The sequence below is a fragment of the Strigops habroptila genome, chromosome 2 (assembly GCF_004027225.2).
Source record: "Strigops habroptila isolate Jane chromosome 2, bStrHab1.2.pri, whole genome shotgun sequence".
NCBI lineage: Eukaryota > Metazoa > Chordata > Aves > Psittaciformes > Psittacidae > Strigops > Strigops habroptila.
In genome coordinates this window covers 35,766,334-35,789,270 of record NC_044278.2, presented here as the reverse complement: position 1 = coordinate 35,789,270, position 22,937 = coordinate 35,766,334, and the positions used below count along the sequence as shown (strand labels likewise).

Sequence of the window (22,937 nt, the reverse complement as noted above, 5' to 3'; positions counted from 1 at the left end):
CAGATTCTGGAAGGGCTATATATAAATGGAGAAGTTACTGAAGATGAAATGCAAATCACTTGATGGTATGCAGTGATTTGGAGGCTGCAGTAAAAAAAAAAAAAATTACTAAAATTACAAAAAGAATCAGAGGAAATCCTCTGAAGAGCCTTCAAGGGCTTTCTTGGAATTCTCTGGAGAGGGAAGATCTTTCTTTGGTCCATGATGACATGTACTACCATCAGGTCAAGTTAAGGGACTTTACTGAATCTAAGCTTTAGGACTGAAAATTTAAGAGGCTGTCTTCAGACTTATCAACCATTGATAGAAACTGTCCTGAATGTTTTTCTTTGAAGAGCTTTGTTAATGTTAATGATTAGTTATGGACCAACTTAAGCTTTAGAATCTTTGTTGGTACAATGTTTTAGAGTAAAGTATTAGACACTTGCCCTACTTGTCTCCATTTCAGCTAAAATATAAAGTTGAGCTTTCCTCTAAGTTGAAAATCTGCACAGGTCACTGCACAACAGTAAGTCTATTAATGCATTCTGAACTAAAACGACATCTCTAGTTAAATTTACAATGATTTTGTAACTTTCACATATATGGACACATGAAAAAAATGCTATTTTGAATTAGCCACAAACAAATGAGTTAAAAAGAAAAATGAAAAAAAAAAAAAAAAGGAACAAATATTCCAAGCTAAAGTGTTTTAGTCCAGCACATAGAGAAAAAAGATAAGCAGGGATGTTCACTAGCAGCTAAGTTTACAAAAAATTCCCATGGAGGATATATCTATTCACCTGTCGTCCTTTTGGTTGTGTTGTCGATGGCAAGTCCTGCAGAATAAAGTCAACCCAGGAGAAGAAATTTTCATTTTACTTTTTAAGGGTATACAACACCATTTGTTAGTGATTCATACTACATTACAGTAAAATGGTAAGTCAGACAAAAGTATAAAGCGTTGACCCATGTTTAGAAATCTTTTTTTTTTTTCTTAAAGAAAAATCAAACCCAGGCTGTTTAGCAGCAAGCTGAAGAAAGCAGGTAAAAAGTTTAAGCAGATAGAGAATGTGCTTTTTAATAAATAATTCAGCATCTTCAACACAAAAGCACCTGCAAGTGAAAGAGGCTCTTTATGTGAACGCCTTTTCCACTTAATAGTTAGTCTTGTATGTAAAAGAGAAGGTTGGCTACTATAAATAGCAAAAAAGTATTAAAAATATATGATTTAAGTAATTGTGCTGAGGAATAAGATTATAATTACTAATCATGTTACAAATTAAATTTAATTCACAAAAATGTCTTAAATTTTTCAACTATTTCAATTATTTTTTATTGTATTAATTAATAAGCACTTTACCTTGTGGCAAATAAGTTGTAATTTTTTAATAGTCAAAGGAGTAGATACTCAGGTTTTTTTGGTTTGTTTTTTTTGTTTGTTTTTTTTTTTTTTTTAGCTAGAACCATGAACTCATGATATTGACAGCACTCATACTGAAGAAACTTGTGTGTATCATTACTACATTGGTCCAAACGATGACAAATGATAAAACAAGACAAATTTTAACATAAATATACTGTAGAAAACCAGCAGATCAACAGCACCTTTCTATCTGAATACATATGGAACAGAAGTACTTTGTGTTAAAGATGTGATGATAACAGCTTGGTTTGTAGTGCAGTTTAAAGCCACTTCCTTTTGCTTTTCATATCCAGGCAAGGCTTATATTTCACAAAGTATGTGCACGTACCACAACAGCAGAGGGCACACCAATTCGTTAACTCAGATAGCGGAAACCAGTACACGTTCCAGAGGTCTCTCAAAACACAAAACTTAAAAGTGCCTAAAATATCTTGAAATACCAACTGCACAGTTATTCTTTCTTCAAACACTGCTTCCAAAGTTCAGGATGGAAACAAAACTTCTACCTTAAACCTTTGCTCAGTTTTGAGGAAAATGCTAAGAATGATTTAAGGATGACTGTCACATTACAGTTATTAACATTTAATTCACTATATGGCTTTTAATGAGAAGAGTATGTTGGAAAAAAACCCCTTAAAAAACAGAAAACGGGGAATTACATATATAATAACCCTGGTTCTATCATCAGGACAAAATATTCCACTGACCACACAATAAGTATCACAGTAATGGCAGATGAGCACCAACAAAACTTTCACACTTTCTCTGTGTGGAACTGGAAATCTTACCGAAACAGAATTGTTAGTGCTGCTATGACCATTAGCTGGGGACTGTCTGGATGTAGAGGGGGAATCTCTCTGAAATAAGACACAAGGTTCATTAACAACACAACACTATCACAGGAACACAGATATATTTAAAAGAACAGTTACATCCACAGCCTTATAACCATTTGCTTAGCTGCTTTATTTGTGAAAGTTTCCACACCATGAACTCCAAAAATCTGATAAGTTTTTCCACAGTTTAAGATTCAGGTTTGACATTTTGATTTATCCTAGATATTGCCTTAGCTTTTTAATTACTAAATATCTGGGACCTCTTAGATCTCATGTGGCTGACAATGCTAAAGGCCATTGGTCATACAGGTGTCTTTGTCAAAGGTAATAACCATAATTACCTGAAAGTTATATGCTGAGTAACACATTGAATAGAATGAGGTACATTCTATGAGGTTCCATTTTAAAGACGTTTTTAAATTCTCTTTCAGCTGTTTGATGGTGGTCAGTGTTGACCGATTTCTGCTCTGTAAGACACATCTCTCCGCAGTGCCTCAAAGACACTGAAGCTAGCACCTGAGAAGGAAGCTGGATACTCTCTTGTCCCTCCTCATCCATTTTACAGCTCACAGGGGTTTTTTCCTCCAACATTCTTATAGGCTTAAATGTGTTAAACCTTGACAAAATATACCACTTTTAAAAAAAGCCACCTCTTACGACTCAAGACTCCAGTGTCATCCTACACTTCAGTGAGGAGACAGCAGATGCAGGGTGCATAGCAAGAAACTCTACAGAAAGGATAATAGGAATTTCTGGCTAGGTCTTGCATAGGCAAAGAAGTAACTTGTACAGCAATCTTTTTCACATGCCATTTTGATTGTATGATACTTTATTACATAAGATCAGGTAATTGAGCCACCTCTTCAGGAAATAAAATAATTCAATAATTCACTCATACACTGTGGGGTGGGAAAATCCCGTTTATCCCCAAAAGAATTTTGGAATATAATATTCCATGTCAAAGGTCAACTTAGGAATGTCTGGTAATTTTTCATAGTGTCAAGGTTAGCAGAAAAAAAGGGTTATAGCATTCTTCAAAGAAAACAAAGTTATCCCTGTCACATTTTATCAATATAAGTGCCCTTTGTGAAGAAATTAAAATCCAGAATTGGAGCGAAATTGTCCATAAATGCAACATTAGTCAGACGAGGGTTTTCTATTAATATTCTTGAGCTTATACTAATCACGTGATAGCACTCAGCTATTTTAAAGCATCAAGAAAAGTTAAAATGACAGGCCATACTTTATCCCTCTTGCTACCTGTATGCTTGATATACAACCTCACGTAGGACTTCTGCACTTTTTTGTGGACTCATTAGATATGATTTCATAGAAAGTTCAATATGCAGTTGTCTAGATACTTGGTTTGATTTTCGTACAGTTGAAGACATATCTGACAATATTATGGCTCTAAAATCATTGTGGTTCAACGTATGTAGGTCTGTACACTTCTGCTACATGCATAAGAACAAAATGCTCATTTGCCTCCCACAACTATTTGCAACATGCAATGACAGACTGGGGGAAATCATCTCTAATTCTATTTACAAAATCACTCCAGCATAACAAGTTTAAAATATTCAAATGAGACCAAATAAGCTATTCATTACTGGGGGAAAAAAAAAAAAAAAAAAGAAAAAAAGAAAAAAGAAAAGCCTAAAGGAACCATTATTCCTATTTCTTTTTGGGTACAGGATTATCAGCATCACCTTTGTCAGACAGCAGCTAGGAGATACTTTTTTCCAAAAAAGCAGTGGCTTCCTTCTTTTATAAAGGGAGTTTCTGCTTGCTTTGCAATTCTCTCTGTCATTTTCTTACTTTCAAGAGGTGAAAAATTAATTTTACCTTTTTTTTTCCAACCTAGTTTGTTATGATCTGCTACTCAAGAGATAGTTTAGCAAGAGAAAGCTTTGGAAAGTGATACAAGCACCCAAGTAATTTGGAGAAAAACAAGTTTAGAGTAATGTGGAGAATGCCACTATTTCTGGACTCTTGAAGGCTTCTCCCTTTGAAGGAAATTTTCTCGGTTTGAGAATGTTTTTATTTGTATTCCTCCAACAATTCTCAGCAGAATACAGGATATTACTCAAGGCAACTGTTCATCATAACATACTGAAGAAAATGCACATTTTCAGTGCTACTGGTGATGTCAGTACTAACTGTAAGAAATTAATCTATCAAGCTAGTCAAGAGGCATGTGTACAATTTTTAAATAATTAGGCAGTTCAGCCTGGATTTCAAAGGCATTAAGGTTCTTAATTTCCTAAATATCAGACTCAAAAGTTAAGAGAAAAACTGCATTGTGCACAATTTAATGAGACAAATCAATCAGTAGAGAGATTCCTGTAGAATGCTAGGACTGCTTAGAACAGGACTGGAAAACTTCAGTTCTGGTTGTGAGTTTGTTTCTCCACTATATCAGAAAAAGCCCTGGTGTTTGTTGCTGGGGAGAAGATCAGAGAAACACTCGGAGGATCCAACTTCTGAGTACTGTAGAAGTGTTATCATTGTATTTCTGCAATAACTTGACTAGAGAGAGACTTTTCAAAATTCTGAAAATACATTTCAATTTCAGCCTTGCTCGAGGAACCTGCCTGGCAGTATTTTTAATACAAATGTAGAAAAGGTTTACGACTATAAAAATCTTATAATCTGAGCACTAATGGAAACATTGCAAGACTAAAGGAAAAAAGCCATGGTGGTTATCACCAGATTTTTTAAATATCATATACATAAAAGCATTTCTTCTTAACGGAACAGCTTGAGTGTTTCACAAAGATGATCTGAAACAATTTTTGTTTTTGTAAAAAAGAAAAAAAAAGCACTTCCCTTACCATTCTCGCATATCTGACACTAGAAAAGGTTGCTTGGAGTGTTTTGTCAGTACAAAGTAAGAATGCAAATGTAGCTGAAGCAAAATGCTTACTCAGTTGGATAAAGCTGAAACAGCAAATGCAGTCATCAGCCATAAGAAGAATGTGTTGCAATAATTACTTAAGTTTATATTTATGTAACTCTAATTTCCTGGGTATCTGAAGCAGAAAACATCCTGGCCACTGCGTGATCTCAGTATCTGAGTGACTCAAGTCATTTGCCACACCAATGGCTAAACAGGTCATCTCAGAGTAGATCAGCCGATCAAATTTTTATATAAGGGAATTCGTAAGTATTATGTATTCAAGCAAAATCTACTCCATGAAATTCAAGGCCTGGTAACTGAATGGAAGGCATGGGTGCAGGAAAAGCGACAAATGCCTAAGACATTTGAAATTATTCAGTTGAGATTTTGGAAACTGCCTAGTGACACTGAAGTACCATTACAGTTTGGAAGTCTGAAGTACCAGACTATAGGGACAAGACTTCCCTAGATATGCAAAAGTGGTTTAATATTTAGAAAACACCACTACAACACTTCTCTTAAATGCCTACAAAAGAAGAAAAATATGGCAAGTGAAATGTAATTCTCAATTACTTATAAAAAAATAACATCCTGTGCCCCCCCCATACCTTTGTGTATAGAGGCATATAGACATTCTTTGTAAAAGGCAGATCACCTGTGATTCTACTATATATTTAGTCTTTCTTATTCAAGATTAACAAGACGTTTTGCAATCCAATGACGTGATCATGGTAGGAGACTCAAAAATCCCCAGTTATCAATTTTGTTTTATACTCCTCTTCTGTTAAACTATACTACTTGTGCACCAGTCCATGACTGAAGAGGGGAGGGTGAGGGGGGACGGGACACCAAACATAAATTTATACTAAAATATTGCAAAAAAATACCTTAACTAGTAAGATTATACTAACAAAGACCCATATCTCTGAATTTATCCTGCTAGAGAGCATGCAAAGCAGGCTTTCTGTGTCTTAGTAAAGTGTTTCGACATTCATTTTTAGTTTTGACAATGGTTAAGAATTTGATTCATCATCTGAATCACAATCCTGAAAAATTCTGTGAAAAAAAAAATCTATTTGTACCAAAGGATTAGTGATGCTTTAATAAGGTGATTTAAAAATGTTGGCTTTTTGTGTACACTTGTAACATTTGAAAATCTAGCCAAAGTCATAGTGTGGCTGAGCAGGTGGCACAGATTCAGCCACCTCTGATTAAATGAATGCTAAATGCCACAAAGTGTGATAATTAGACATGCTTCCCCTCCCCCGTATTCGATCACACATTTCTAGTTTTGCTGTTTTTTTCCAAAGGAAAGTAAGAGTCCATTTTTCCTTTTTCTGTGAAATAAATAGTCATGAAGAACCTAAGGGCACAAAGCTAAGAAAAAGAGATGACCGGCTACTACTAAAATGACACCTAATGGTATTAATTTAAAACTGTATGCTGAGTTTTTTTTTTTTTCAAATCATCATCTTCCCAGCAGGTCTATAGTTTCATCAGTTTCTGTATTTAAATATTGGGAAGTCAGATATCTTTTATTATTACTATTTACAGGACAAGAGTTAATACATAAATTTGTCAGCACACTCTAGAATTTCTATTTTTATTTTTTCTAAAGCTTTTGCATTTCATGAAAATCTTTTGCTTTCATATTTATACATTTTAAGAAAATCAGCCTCAAAGGCAAAAATTTGTCAAACCTTCTATCCCTAAAACCTTTTAGTTCTTTTACTTCTATTAGAAGTATAGACGGCAACCAAAAGGCAGTAATTTTTTTCTTGCAAACAGATTGTTCTGATAATCACAATAGCAGTTTCTGTGTGTTCTAGCATCTGCTAAGACACAAAAACAATTTGGGTGAAATCACAGCTCTAATTAAGATAAGGTGCTTGACTTCAACAGGGATTGTGATTTCACTCTCAGAATTCTAATTTGGGAACTGTTTGCGCAGTTAAGCATGTGGCACAGAAAGACTGGCATCATCTACCTACTGCATATGCCATCTGTATGCTTAAATTGGAACAGTACTCTGAAGTAGCATTTTCTAGAATTTAATTCCCTTCACTTGCAATCTGGAACATAACTTTGTGAGCAGAAGGGAGTTAAATGTTACTGTGCACAAACCATAATACCAACTTTCTAGTTCAACAAGAACTCACTCCAAATCTGGTTTTCTTCTGTAATGACAATACCATTTTTTCGTGGAAACATAATATTAAGCCACATGTAACTGTTACAGACAACCATCACAAATCTACCTCAACAGGGTTATACAGAAACAAATTCTTCAATTAACCCTTAACAGCCCAAAGCAGTAAAATAATGTTTAGTGTCTAAAAAAAGGATTGTTCCTCAGCTTAGGAACGTTAATAGACTTCCTGGAGAATAAGTTTAAACGGTAATTTATTTTAAAGGGGCTTAAGGGGCTTCCTAAAAGCATGAGTTGAGGATCCCCTTTCCATTTTTTTTTTTCTAATTAAAAAAAAAAAAAACCAAAAAAACAATCAAACCAAAACCCAGGCTGTAAAGAGTTAGTTAAGGTGCTGATGAGATGAATATGAAGGCAGGGCTGAGTAGGTAGGTGGGACCTACTCGTGTTCCGTTATCTTTGTTGTAAAATTGGTGTGCGTGATCTAACAGGACAGGCAGAAACAATTTCCCAGAAAGCAGTAACATTCAGCCATCAGCAGGCAGTTAGTTACAGGACTGAGGAAAAAATGGGATGGTTCATTAAATTCATTACCTCACAGGATGAAGATTGCGTGCGATAACTTGGCACAATCTTAAAGGTAATACTTCCACGCATTTCCCTCTGCGAAAAGAGAAGCACTTCTTTAGAGACTAAGATACTGAAGGTAGAATCACCAAATCTCTAATGCTTGAAAGGAAAGCATCATAGTTTGAGAGCAGCAGTATGTTTTGCTAAAGTAAATATTCAGAAAAGCTAAAATGCTATGGCTAATTTGCCATTTCACTTATAAAAAAACATTTAAATTTCCTCTCATTCATCTAAAAGATAAACAAACTTTATTAGTTTGTTAACCTGGACATATTTTGAATGCCTAGAACCTAGAGCTGTATTTTAAGGTGAGAGATTCAGAGATGTGTAGGTTTCTTCCATGTCAATCTTTTCTTTGTAGCTATATTCTTGTGATCCAGAGTCTTTGCTACTAAAGTGACATTTTCTTCCTTTTCATCATGCATTTTAAATAGCAAAAGCATATTCGCAGTTTCTGAAAAGCTGCATGTTACTGTACTAAAGGTAGAAATATAAGAAATAGTCTTTCATCAAAACAGAACATGGGGTCTGCTAGTTTGCATTTACTATAGTGTAAGAATATTCATAACAAGTAGTAACTGCAGAGTAGCAGCAGACTGTGGCAACATACTTGTTCAGCCATATTTTCTCAAATGACACAAGTGCCACAACATGCCTGACAATTGCAGGACTTGATCTGGGCAGAAAGGTAAGCAGATCACTTCAAATAATCTTGGAGTTTTTTCCGTTTCTCTCTGGCTGGCTTATTGTGAGCCAAAAAAAAAAATGCTTTTTGCGTGGACTCACTTAAGTTTGTCCATATGGTTCTGGACACAACAAAAGGATTAGTGATATTATCCAAGATCCCAACGTGAGGATTGCATGCAGAAAAAATTTGCAAGTGTTATGCAATATCAAACTTTACTAGCAAGGCCCAAGAATGAGTTTTCCTGCAAAAAGACAGACTGTCTGAGCTCAAAATATGTTGTATTTTTCTTTCTTTTTTTTTTCTTTGTAACATCAATAACTATCAGCCACAATAATTAGAAATTAAAAGAAGGTATGTTCCAGCTACATGTAAAGAATATATTTTTTCTCTATGATGATAATTAAGTATTGCAACAGGTTGCTCAAAGAGGCACCTGTCCTGTCAAATCTCTCTCCTTTGATATTTTCAAGGCTTAATCTCGCAAAGCCCTGAGCAACCTGGGCTGCATTCAATGTTGACACTGCTTTGTGCAAGAGATTGCACTGGAGACCTTCTGAGGTTACTTCCAACTTGAATGGTTCTATGATTTATGGCCCTTTTATCTGTGTAACAACTATATCAATAGTCAAGAAAAGCTTATTTTCTCTCATAGTATACTCAGTGACTACATTTGATGTAGACTGAAGATTTAAAATAAGGGCATGAAGTTTACAGACTATGTTGAGATGAGTAATAGGAGGAAAGCAGTATTTTTTTTCTGTTATGACCACCAGAGAGAAGAAATGAAACTGCTGCATTTCAATAAAGTAAACTCAGACATTAGAAAAGCCTTTCTAAAACACGCAAGAGTTGTACACTAAAGTTAACTGCCTGGAGACTTTGGGGAACCTCCATTACTCAAATTTTTTTTTATGAGCTGGTCACACATACATCTCTCAGGAATGATTTGGTATCAGCGATCTTTTCTGTGGGACTAAACTGAACAAATAAAATGACAACTGGAGGTGCCATTCATGGGTATAAGGTGCAAAAAAGCCACTACTAAAAAACAGGGGAGAGCCTGTAGAAGGCTTTAACAGCTGAACACAGGAAGACTTTGTGTTACATACATACGTAGACTATCAAGAAGAAAAAAGGATTTTATAATGAACATGAGAATGATTTCAAGCACTTACAAGCATTTTTTGTAGTTGTTCTACAGTTTGATTTGCCACACTGATTCCGTTTATTTCTCGGATCTCATCCCCTACATGGAGTGTACCTGCGGAGTTAACAAAATACACAATCACCACAAACATGTTTTTACAAAATGAGATAATTGTAAGACAGTACTAATATTCATAAAAAGGCATAAATATGAAACAACATTAAAATAAGGACTTCGGTAGCTATTACAAATCTGTCTTTCAGAGTGCAGTATTGATTGCACATCTCATCACACCAGCATGAGATGCGCAGGCACCCCATAAAGTACATGTGAAAGATGTAAGTCCCTTATACAAGGACACTGCAAAACCCCTAACAATGAAAAGAAAGTCACCTGCAACTGGTCAGCTGGAAAAGTTCAACAGAGATATTCAAGCAGTATTTTATCAGGTGACTACTTAATGCAGTTTGGTTTCTGGAGACAGTCTTACTATTATCTGTCAGACTGCTGTATTTTTTCATTTCTCTGATTTTGATTTACCATAGTTACAGTATGCATTTTCTGTATGTACACTTAACGTCAGCTTGAATGTAAATGATTGCTGTGACTACCTACAATGTCAGATGATGAAACAAATATCTACTTATCTTAGGCAAGTCATAAACTGACCTGTTGAAGCTGGGATGGGAATGGCATGCTACAACACGGCTCTAAGACACTACAAAAGCTAAACAAGGAGAGGGCAGTGAATGAATGAATTATCCTTAGGATTAAAAGCAACCTAGGAGGTTCTTTTTGGATTATAATTTCTGACTTGAGTAGGTCAAGACCACCCAATTCTCTACCAGTTCTCAAAAAAAAAAACTTCCATGGTTTATTACTAGCAAGAAGATGTTTTTCGTATATAATGAATCATAGAATCAACTAGGTTGGAAAAGACCTTTAAGATCATCGAGTCCAACCTTTACCCCAGTACTGTCAAGTCCACCACTAAACCATGTTACTATGGGCCTCATCTACACAGTTTCTGAGCACTTCCAGGGATGATGATTCCACCACTTCCCTGGGAAGCTTGTTCCAATGCCTGACCACCCTTTCAGTGAAGTTTTTCCTAATATCCAGTCTAAACCTCCTGTGGCGCAGCTTGAGACCATTACCTATTGTCCTATCACCTGTTACTTGGGAAAAGAGACCAGCCACTTCCTTGCTCCATCCTCTGTTCGTGTAGTTGTAGAGAGCCATAAGGTCTCCCCTGAGCCTTCTCTCCTCCAGGCTAAACAACTCCAGGTCCCTCAGCTGCTCCTTTTCAGACTTGTGCTCCAGACCCTTCCTTCACTAGCTTCGTTGCTTTTCTCTGGACCCACTCCAGCAACTCAGTATCTCTCTCGCAGTGAGGGGCCCAGAACTGAACACAGTATTTGAGGTGAGGCCTTACCAGTGCCAAGTACACGGGGACAATCACTGCCCTGGTCCTGCTGACTGCGCTATTTCTGATACAGACCAGGATGCCGTTTGCCTTCTTGGCTGCCTGGGCACAAGCCGGCTCATGTTCAGCGGCTGTCAATCAGCACCCCCAGGTCTTTTTCCAGCGGCAGCTTTCCAGCCACTCTTCCCCAAATATGACAAGACCATTTACTTCACATGCATTTCTTTCCACTGTATGATTTAAATGATTTGTCCAAGTACCCTTTTCTAAATACTGTACCTAATACAATTACTGTACCTAGTATAATTAATCTTACTTGGAAAACTAGCAACTGTTAAACATTTCCTAAACTAAAGCATATATGGTAAATTACCTGAAAAAAGTCAATCAATTAGAATCCTCAAAAATCCTTAAAATTCTTTCCTGAACCAAACCAATCAGTTTTTCCAGAGAATACCACGCAAGTAAAACTTTCAGCTGGACAAATGTATGAAAACCAAACTGTGTGCCTGCTAAACACAAGCACGGCCTGAACCAAAGAGAAGACTCCCGAAAAGCTCTGTTGCTATGATTTCCTTTGGATTCTCTTCTGCAAAACAGAAGCTCACTTGGCAGTGCTACAGGAGAGAGCTGAAGTTCACAAAAACTTTTGGTAGTCTCTCTCAAGAGTAAGTCCTTCAGCCACATTAAATGCTCCAAACAATTCTTTACGGGCTGATCTGCTGATAGTGAAATTTTAAAAAGGACTCATCACAATTTTTATCACAATTAATGTGATATGCAACAGTTCTGCATCTGAATTTCAAATTAATCTAGTTCACATCTAGAATACTAATGACCAAATCTCTAGTGAAACACTTTGAAAGTTCATTTTTTTCATGCTTTCTCAGGAAGCCATTAAATACCCAATTCTTACAAAATATTCTAAATAAATGAGGTTCTTTGTTGACTGTATCATGTCAAAATTAAATTGTGTTTGAATTGAGCGTCATTCTTATTAAACAATAATACTGAATAATACTGCCCTGGAATACTATTAAGATTCTTTAGCATTGTTCAAAATATAAATCTGATAGGATTAAATATTAGAATGAGAATCAGAGTCAGTAATATCCCTGTACCAAATTATTTCAACAGTGCACTTAAATGAATTCCCCTCTTCTGGAGTATTTCCCATTTCTGTTACTCTGACAGAAGTGAATACTGTTTTGTTCGTGTCTGGAATGGAGCAGTATACATAAAAATTGGGAATAAAGCATGGATATTTAGTAGTAGATGGTCATTCTGTTTTGGGGAGTAGATGCACTAGTAAACCATAAGAAGACATTTTCAATCTGAGGGAAGAGGCTATTATTTTTCTGCAGAAACTTATTACTCTTTATAAATATTCTTGTTGGAGAAGAGTATTCTTGACATCTTTTAATAATGAGTGTTCTGTATCATTTGCAGGTCTCATGATACCTTTGATTAGCCACATAATTTTGGTTGCTTTTGGTTGCTTTTGGTTCCTTTTCTATTGACAGTGCAGTGTTTCTTTAGAACTTAAACTATTCATGACTTATTGATGTATAATGCATTTGTAACAATAAAGAATGGATGTATTTCTGGAACAAATTATTTCCTTCTTTGTCTTTGCAAGCCAGACTGAAGACAGTTTTAGGAAGTGTGTGCTGTTGATCTGCATAGAAGTAGGAGAAATCCTACCCTATTAGGAAGAGCACAAAACAAATTCTTGGAGTCACTATTCGGAAACATGTTTTGTAGCCAAAAGGAAATTCTGTAGCTGAAAAGTGAAAGGCTGTGAACATATAATCATATTTTCACCAAGTCCTCACATAGGTTTTGTTAGACTTGAAGAAACCTTAACAGCGGTATCAGTGTTTTAAAAATTAGTGTAAGATTTACATTAAGTCACTTCAAGAATGTAGCATAGACAATGTACCACTGCTGTTTTTCTGGTGAGGATAAATGGGCAGCCAGTGAATCCTCTCTCTTATTTGGAAGTCTTTTAAAATGCCATATTGGGACCTCTTCTTAAATGCATCTTAAGAATGATTTCACATTTAAGCACATACGCCCCAAAACCAGTCAGCAGCAAGAAACAACCATGGGTTAAGGTAATGAGAGCTACTGAGAACTCAGGCTATGTGAAGATCCCCTGAAAATAATATTTACAGTATGAGTAGTCTAAACAGAATCCACAGGTAAAAACTGAATGGACAACTGAGCTAAGTTAAGGCACAGACACAAAAGCGAAAGCCGAGACATAATTAAAAGCCTGAAATCTAAGGTACAATTCATGTACTTATCCTGAAAAAGCAAACAAGTCAACAAAAAGACAATTTTTAATGGCTGAAACTGGTGTTTCATTTTCATTGAGCTGAATCCTCTGGTAGGTGCAAGCAGACAGCATCTTTACAAGCCTATCTTCCCACTTCAACCTTTTGAACAGGGACAACTATATTCAGCAGGACTGGATAGAGCTGGCATAGAGATAGGAGGCACACATCACAGCAGCTACATTTTTGTGATTGAGAATTGTGCAGTTTGTACTTAATATTGCTAGACCTGAAATTATACAGTTCCAGTAACCCTCCCAGTAGATCTGTTATCTAGTCATTGGTGTTATTCTCTGGCAGTTTTCCATACTGTAAGAGAAGACAGGCGAAACAACAACATACCCCATCTCCCCCCCAAATAAAGCCACAGACCCTGTCAACAGGATTCAAAGACATGTTGTGCTCAAGATTACTGTCAACTTACATTTACGTTGTTCTATTCAGTAAAAATGTTCTAAACATAGGTATGTTGAATGAAGCAGTGAATGAAAGCATCTAGAGCACTAACAAAATTAGAAACATGCAGAAGAGCTACCTTAGATGAAGCACATATAAAATAGGTTAAGATTCCAAATCTTTAGAAATAAAAAACACTGTATAATTAAAAAGAAAATATCAGAGTGTTAATGGGCATGGTTGGATTTTTTAACTACTTTTAACAGGTTTTAGAAATTTTATTATGCCCATATTATAGAACACAGACTTGTGAAAAAATTCTCTGCAGAGATCACCACTACCTAAGTAAAGTTGGAAGAAAACCTTCCTGTGAATCTTAGAGCAATCTCCTTGTAAAATTCACTTTTAGAAGCCAAATAAATTTCAGTTCAGGGGTTCTCTAAGGGAATATAGAAGTCTATATGAATGGCATTTTTGCTTGTACAAAAAGTTTTATCTTTCCTGCTTATTGACAGGTTTGATCATATCAAGGAAACAGGTTTGATCATATCAGGGAAAGGATTGCTGTACCCTTTCCCTGTTTTATGTTTCGTTTCCCTAATTACCTGTTCCTACCTTCCTTTGAAATAGAACAGTAGGCTAGAAGGAACCTTGGTCTGACAAATGATGAAAATTTTTGTGTTCATCAAAAGAAGATGGCAAACTGGAAAAACTAAAGTAACACTTCCAAGGGTGCAATCCAACCTTGCAGCTAACAACCTAGTGGGAAGTTTATCTGTTTAAAGTAGGACAAAACCCAGCTATTTTTTTACGTCTGATCTGGACTTGCGAAATGGAAAAAGGAGTAGACTGGAGATGAGAAAAGATGGGTTTGCAGTGCTTGCTATAGTACTGAAAACTGAAAATAAAGACTCAAGTTCCAGGCACAAGAAATGTTTTTATTTCAAAAAATAATTTTTATGAGCCTCAACATCAAAAGTACAAGGATCCTCAAGAACTGTGTGAAAATACATGGAGAAATTTTTTGTTGTTGTTGTTGAACAAAGCTCTTTCATTTTTACAAGGAAAAGTACTGTAAGTAGTCAAGGGATTTTTTTTTTTTTTTTTTTTTAAACAGAGCATTAAATAAGTATAGATCCAGAAATTATTGGCATTTTAATCTCTTATTGAGCTATACTTCCATTACCCTAATCAAGGCCTACATGAAACATAGTGGGCCCTCATCTCAAAATGCTGGCAGACTGGAAGGTAACAAAGGTGGTCATCTGGAATCCATCCAGATACAGAGGTACACTACTATGGAGTAGTAGCAATCAAAATGAGTACAGCCATTACAGAGTTTGTACAAAATTATTTAAATAACTGTGTTTGAAGACAAAGCTGATCATGACAAGTGATTACCTTGCCGGTGAATCATTCCTCCATGCATAATCCTTGCCACAATGCAATGGTTCAGCTCATTCATTTTTAAAGTGATTCCCTAGAAAGAATAATAAAAAGAAAAAAGGTTGAAGGCAGGGTTTTAAATTTTAAGGTTCTAATAAAAACTTTGCCACTCACTTATATATGAGCAATGAAAACAAATACTATAAGTGAAGATGCAATACTTTAATGCACGAGCATACAAGATTCTGGTTTGTTAAAAATGCAATTTTGTATTACAGTGCAAAGTGCCTGCCCAGTTTGGTTAAAAGCCTAATTTGCTGTAAGTACTACAGGGTTGTTTTTAAACAAAACCAGCAGTAGTATGAATGCATACATAGCATTTTAAGTTATGTATATACACAGGAGAGTAAGTATCTACAATGGCTGCTGAACTATTCCAGTTATACTGGCAACCCCACTTCAAAGTGCAGAAAATGTCATTAAAATCATCATAATACTGATGTTTACCAACACAGAGTCAAGAATAATACTGAGGTGCCCTCCATACCATTGGTTCATCTGTGTTCTTCTGGAACTGCACCAGTCGAACTCGTGTTACATTCTCCATATCCATATCACCGTTGGCGCTTTCTGGAGAATCCCCGTTTAGGTATGGAGAGGTGGGAGGAGGTGTAACTCTCAGCGCTTCATCACTGTAAACTTCATGTGCCACTACATCATGAGTTTGAAGTAAGGCCTAGAGGAGATTACAGCAACAAAATATCAGACTTCCATTATATCTGATGCCACCCACTCATTCTTTATAAGTATTTTTGAAGCTTTTCAGAAATTAAAGGAAATCAAAGATATTTGTGCCTCACTGTCTATATAGGAACTTTTCCCTTAAAGGCGTTTAAGATAAACTTCAGCAGACTGCAAATGTATACACACCCCCCTAAGCCTTTAAAATCTGCATGAGCAAACCTGATTTTCTACTGTAGATGCCTCAATAAGAATGATGTTGCTTCCCTTTCCCCCATCTTCTTGACACCTGCAAGGTGTCAGAATTAAAATATTTTTATTTATGTGCCTAGACACACAATTAAGAAGCTACCTTTCTGAGCAAACTATTCTATAGTAATTACCCTAATAAGATGGAAAGCTATTCAGATCCCATGGTATTTTATTAAGACAGACTGTGCATCAATTTTGTTTGAAAGAATGAAATACTGTTTTTTTGTTGTTTACCAGCATAATCACTTCCGTATTCTTCCCTTCCTCTAGAGCATGGACCCAGCACAACAACACTGTGTTCAGAATGCCTGATAAAAATTATCATCTAAACCAATAAACTGCTCAAATACTACTTTGTTGGTTTTATTCTGTTTCTTAATGTAGAGAATGGTACAGCACATAATTGATTAAATGTCATTTCACATCTGCATTCAATTCTTAATGAGTATATTATAGCAAACTTGCTTCTGTCCAAAATCTAAATATGATTTATGTGTGAACATGCTAGTTCTACTCCCATACTAACTCATCAAGAACCAGACATAGATCCTACTTTTATACCCAAATTGTCATGTTTCTTACATAAGGATTGATAAATCAAGCCTAGTTCCTGCAGTACCTCCACAACAGTAGAGTTATCAGCCAACACTGCAGTTAGAACCATGTATATTATAGTTAACATCTTGTTAATTTTCATTTAAATGCCATAACTCTTAACTTACAAACCCCATCAATCTTGCAAGGCTTTAGATTGACATATAGAATTTATTTTGGCAGAGAAATCTGACTCTGCAACATCTTAGTCTTCAATTAAAATGTTGAAGTAGAACTTAAACTGAAAAAAAATGATAAAAGATGTATTTCTAAAGTAGAATCCAAGGCGAAATGGGAGTTTCATGGCCTCTACAAAATCCTGAATTTGTCCCCAAGGTAGGAATTCTAAAGTGTACCATGTTATAAATGGTAATTTCATAAACAGTTTCTTTTCCTCAAATCAGTTTCAAACCATAGTTTGGAATTCAGCATTATAATGATGGAATGGAATTCCCTAAATTAGCAAGACTCTGCCCACATTCTTTCCTGTTTTTCTAGTGTTTTTCTAGTGTCAAGCCCACCCACACAAATACTGCTTTTACTTAAATACTAACCTGTAGCTGCATTTTCTGTTTTCACCTTATTTTGTCAACCGCTAAGCTCAAATTTGCAACAATTCCTCTGCAGTATTCTGTACTACTAAAGCAACATTTTGTATTAGAAATCTGGAACATACATGTAGGTTAAATCACTTTAATTAAATAAATTCTTAATTTGATTTTTTTTAATTAGGCGTAAACGTATGTGTGAATACTCCTATATAGGTCTACAGATTTAGCTTAATTCTCATTCTAGCATCTGAAAACTGTTTGCAGTTGTCCCAAATAAGACAAGAGTAGCTGTGTGCAAACATGCCTTAGCTCTGGCCGTTACAAGAAACATCCATTCTAGGACTGAGTGTGGTCTTGGCTTTGCGCGCAAGCACTCTTTAATAGAGTAGGATGATCTTCTATGCTTCCTTCAGCTCAATCTACTCAAAGCTACTCAACTTCATGCACCTGCCTGTATCTGTTATACTCTCCATGCTTCAACATTACATTTTTTTTGTAATTCAGGGCCTTACATTTGTTTCACATCACATAATTGCCTTGCTTTATACTATATTTTTAGCAATAATATACACTTTGTAGGAGGTTAAAATACGGTAGTTTGAACATTTTTAAAGGTTCATAACTATACTAGATTATTTCTGAATGTGTTAACAAAAATTAACACAAATTCAGAAACACCAGATATTAAAACACAGCAAGCTCGATTTAAATATTGAAAACCTTTAATATGAAGACTGCTATTGGACTTAAAGATACTAATTTTCATGCATTTCTGTTAAGTTTGATAACTTAGATAATTTTTTTTCCTGTCTCCTTCTCCTTTGCAAAACATCGTAATCCTGCTGAAAATTAGTCTAGGGAGAACAACTGCTTTCTACTATATTGTAGGATCATTGTCTGTAAAGAGCAGCGTAGGAAGGCACATGATGATGGCTAAAACTTTAATATGTAATTAAGTAAAATTCTCCCAGTACAGCAAATATTTCAGTTGCTGCCACATACTAAACATACATAATAGAACCTTTTGCAAATAAACCTGGCACATTTGAAAAACTACTCAAAGTTGTCTAATGGAATAAAAGCTCCTTGAACACAACAAATGAGGTACTTGATAATCTTTTAAAGAATTCTTAAATTAATTATCTGCTGGAAGATCTCTATGCAAAATTTACATACATTTGTTTAAATTAAAATGTTAAGTATGTACAGACTAAATTAATAATTCACTCCTGTACCCATAAGGCACCCAAGGATAAAACAAAGCTAAACCAAGAAACTTTGAACTTGAAGATCTCAGTGCCCGTAAGAGTACCTACAATTGCTTTATTTGCTTTGGTTCTGTAAAGGTCTATACATAGTCTAAACCACTAACACTGTGTTTAAGCAAATGATTCAGACTATACTCCATTGTCTTCTGATTAGGTATACACATTAGATAATAATATAAATAATAGTAAAATACTATGTTATCATACAGGTGATAATACACATGATCCTTCTTACTACACCTTATTGCTTCAGTCTCCATGCTTCAGTCTCTGGTTAGCAACTTACTAACCAGAGTATTGCTCTGTAAATGCTTAGTAAACACACTGAGTGTAGGCTGACAATATTGTTTTATAAAATTATTTCCTTTCCTAATGGTATCTATTTTAAAGGCTTTGACTCTGAAGGAAAGTTTGGCATGATACAGAATAACAACTTTGTAAGGTCTGCAACCTTGCAAGAGGTGCATCCAGAAGCAGGACTGGGAATGATGGGAGAGGATGGGATTGCCTCTGACATCTGGAGACTTTTTGGTCTTTGGTGTCTGCACCTTAAAAGTATGGTTCCATAGCAACAAATGCTGATTTAACAGCTACTTCACATGCTTGTGCCATTCCTCCCTAACCTGGACTGTGTGTTTGCTCCCTTGCTTATTCAGGCTCTGGCAGCGCTCCAGTTGTCCCTAAATCTTTTTGCTAAATGGATCATTGTTTTGTTGGGGCAGTTTTCTACTAGTTTGGCACAGTGCAGTACCAAAGTGTAGTGCAAGGGAGAGGATGAAACATGGGGAGAGGGCATGTGACTACATCAACTAGCAGTTTAGCTTGGGATGCCATAGACTAACTTACTGAAATTATTCCTCATCAGAAATACTTGTTATGGATTTGCAGCTTATTCCATATAAAAAAAAAAGCCACTCTAACTTTTTACAAAATTGCAGCAAAAGAATTCTGATAGATGGTTTTATATGTAGGAAGATATCAGATGGAAACAGAGATACCTATAAAAGATTATTTCCAGCTCACTTTTCCTATTGCTTGATTTGATACATGAATATTTTATATGCCACAATCATTTTTATTGATGCCTACTCTGAAAATCATTCATATTTAAAAAGTGTTCTTTCTTCACAGTGCCTAATGTTTTATCAACACTGTGTGGTAATTATGAAAAAAGAAAAAAAAGGTAAATCAAATGAAAGTAAAAGTAGAGTACCAGAGAGTATTATTCTTGGGTTTTTTCCTTCCCCCTTTGTTTTTTCTTAAATATTTCTTACAATACAGCTAGGTACCATTCCACCTTATTTTATGTTCTATTTCAAACAAGTATTCCTTCCGAATGTTCAACCAGATTTGTTACAGACTGCAGGATAGGTCTCATCTCCAGGCAATAACATATCTGTGTTGCTAAGTACAACATAAGAAGCCAATGTCTGCATTAGCAATTAGTGTAACAAAATAGGAATGAATCGGCAAGTAAAACAATTGGGTTAGTTGGGATGTGATGTACACACTGAACACGTTGCAGGAGTGATTAATTCTGACCAGCTTCTATCTTGCCCTGTGGACTGAATGCCCATCAGACACTGAATTACACTGGCTTCTGGAGTACATCTTTGAATTTTATTTTATTTGAAAGGAGTCTAGTTTGCATGCTCTGAGGCCTTCACATGATACAAGCCAAAGCATTGTAAGGTGACAATCAGGAGGTTCACTTCAAAACACACTCCTAATCTGATTTTAAGTACTAAAATAAATGCACCCAAGGCTACAGTGGCCATCAAAAGAACACACTGGGACATGCAGCTGTCCAGATTTAATCTTATACCTGAATATGAGGTTGGTTTCAGCTCACTCTTTCCTGGAAATCAGGTTTATCCTTCAGACTTACTGTAATTCAGCTTTCAGGTGAGCAAATTCCACAAAGCCCCCTGCATATAATCCTTGTGTAAGGGAAAGTCAAATTCATGATTTTAAACTGACAATAGTCTACAGCAGATTTAAGCTAACACTTTTATTTCTGAATTTATGAACTTCATCCACAGCACAAACAGAAGAAATCCTTTAAGTAGTTTGAAAAGACTGGACTTCACTAACTTGAACCAAGTTATTAAGCAGTCACATCCCAGAACTTAGGACAATTACTGCCCGTAAATCAGGTTTGTGAAACAGACACAGTAGGAATTGATATGTAACTGGATTGTAGAAGCTATTGATTTATCGTAAAATAATGTTGAATAAACACTTATTTTGCAATGAATTTACGCACCTTTATCCTAACAAGACCTTGGAAAAAAGAAAAATAAGGATCCCAGCTCTGCCTATGGACATGCGAAAAGATTCGCTCTTCTTTCTAAGTGTAACACAGCTCCCCCAAAGACAGTGAAATTGTTCCATAATTAGATTATTCCAAACTGCTGACAGTTTTCAGCACAGTAATGAGGACCAATAGTAGTAGTAACAGTAACTATTTTGCCAGACCAGCAGAAATATTTATTAATAGGTATATTGTATTATATGCAGTTTCATCACTTGCAGATTTTAGGGAGAACTTACTGAACTTAAGTTGTCTAATGTAAAGAATATTAAAAAAAATAAACCCAAGAAGAGTAGCATTTGCTTACCATGAAATGAGGTTGTGTTAAAATACGCTTTAGCTCTTTTGCATCATTGTTCTCTGGGTAACATGAAATTTCTTCCAATACCTGCAAAACAAGCAGGAAAAATGCCCATAATAACTTTTTTAAAATAAAGCTATTAATCAAACAAATGAAAACCCTGACTGATCAGTCAGAATATCTATAAGAATATACAAAAGAATATTTTTGACAGGAGAGCACTTAGAAGAATGTGCTCCCCCTAAGAGAATAAAATACCTCATTTCAATTTTCTTTCTGAGAGAGATTAAAGCAGAAATTTGAAAGAAACAGTCGCTCTTTATTCAATTGACAGTATTCCTCCAACAGCTAAATATATGGAAACAGAAATGAAGCGCTAACAGGAGACACACATCACCACCACTAATTGCTACGTTCATGCATGGTCTCAATTTATTAAAATAATCAGTTTAAAAGCAGAATAAAAAAGACTCATAAAACCTTCTCTCCACAAATTAAATTGTTAAAGACATCAAGTGTAGGTAGTCCACCTGCTATCCCACCTCCAAGCTCCAGATTTTATAAAATTGGAGCCATACTTCAGCTTATCATTGGGGGAAGGAAGAGGAAGTAAATAAGCTTTAGCCCATTTGCCTGCAACCTGATACTTACACCTTTATTTTCACATGCAACTACTTGGAAAATAAAAGCAGAGTATTTTGCTTCTGGAAGCACCTTCCAGGATTAACTGCCAGAAAATTTTGCAGAATAGGGCTTCAGAGTCTCTATCAGTGTGACTTCAGCTTCTACACATTGTTTTAAAGTCTTCCTGTTCATGCTGTTTTAATAGAACTATAAACAGTGTTTCCTTATGACACTACCCTTAAGAACTGTACTTATTTATACTGATAATATATAATACAGCTATTTTGCTTTTACTACTTGTAATAAATAAAATACTGTCTGTCAGGTATACTTACGAACATCTGTGTCTATCTTTGGTCAAATGGGCCACCTTCATTGCATTTCTAGGTCTGCTCTTCTTAGAACTGTCTATGATAAACTTAGTTTTTGAATTTAAAGAGCTGATACCTAGAAATGTTTTTTTTTTTTTTTTGACTTAATCATATAAACATGAAACTTCTGCAGGTAAATAAACTGAACATTAAAGATACTGCATTTACTCAACAGGAGTATTCCTTTTACTGCCGCTATTGTTGCAGCAAAGGTTAAATGGTGAAACTGAGTAACATATGTAACACAGACGTAATTCAATTATGCACATTTATGTAACTTCAGCAAGCAACAGTAGAATTCAGAAATAATTCAGATTATACTACAAAATACGTATCAGTGTCTTAATGAAGAAAAAAATGTTCCACTTTAAATACAATCAAACTTTCAAAGTAAAAAAATATATTTTAAAGCCTTTACCTCTTTGGCTCTCTGTACAGCGTCACTTGGAGGATTCCTGATTTGTGGTGAAGATTTTGTGTTTATTTTATCATAAAGCTGAAATAACAGGAAAACAAACTTTTGAAATCATATGCTACTTTACATAAAGTAATGATGAGTGCTAACAATAGTCTGCTTATGTTACCAAAATTAAGATGACTGTTAAACTGCATGAGCCACA

General features: G+C 35.5%; 1 protein-coding gene across 8 annotated transcripts in view; it reads right to left on the bottom strand.

Annotated features, from left to right (window-relative positions):
* The window catches only part of CASK (calcium/calmodulin dependent serine protein kinase), a 202,193-nt gene that overhangs the window by 25,321 nt on the left and 153,935 nt on the right, over nt 1-22,937 (bottom strand). For 5 of the 8 annotated variants that reach the window (XM_030477067.1, XM_030477069.1, XM_030477068.1 and 2 more), the window contains 8 exons: nt 22,736-22,813; nt 21,329-21,409; nt 15,849-16,037; nt 15,317-15,395; nt 9,783-9,868; nt 7,884-7,952; nt 2,194-2,262; nt 783-818 (listed from right to left, as the gene is read on the bottom strand). In XM_030477067.1, the coding sequence (XP_030332927.1) occupies nt 783-818; nt 2,194-2,262; nt 7,884-7,952; nt 9,783-9,868; nt 15,317-15,395; nt 15,849-16,037; nt 21,329-21,409; nt 22,736-22,813 (687 nt within the window). The remainder of the gene's footprint in view (nt 1-782; nt 819-2,193; nt 2,263-7,883; nt 7,953-9,782; nt 9,869-15,316; nt 15,396-15,848; nt 16,038-21,328; nt 21,410-22,735; nt 22,814-22,937) is intronic. The other 3 variants (XM_030477070.1, XM_030477071.1, XM_030477072.1) reach the window with 1 other exon arrangement.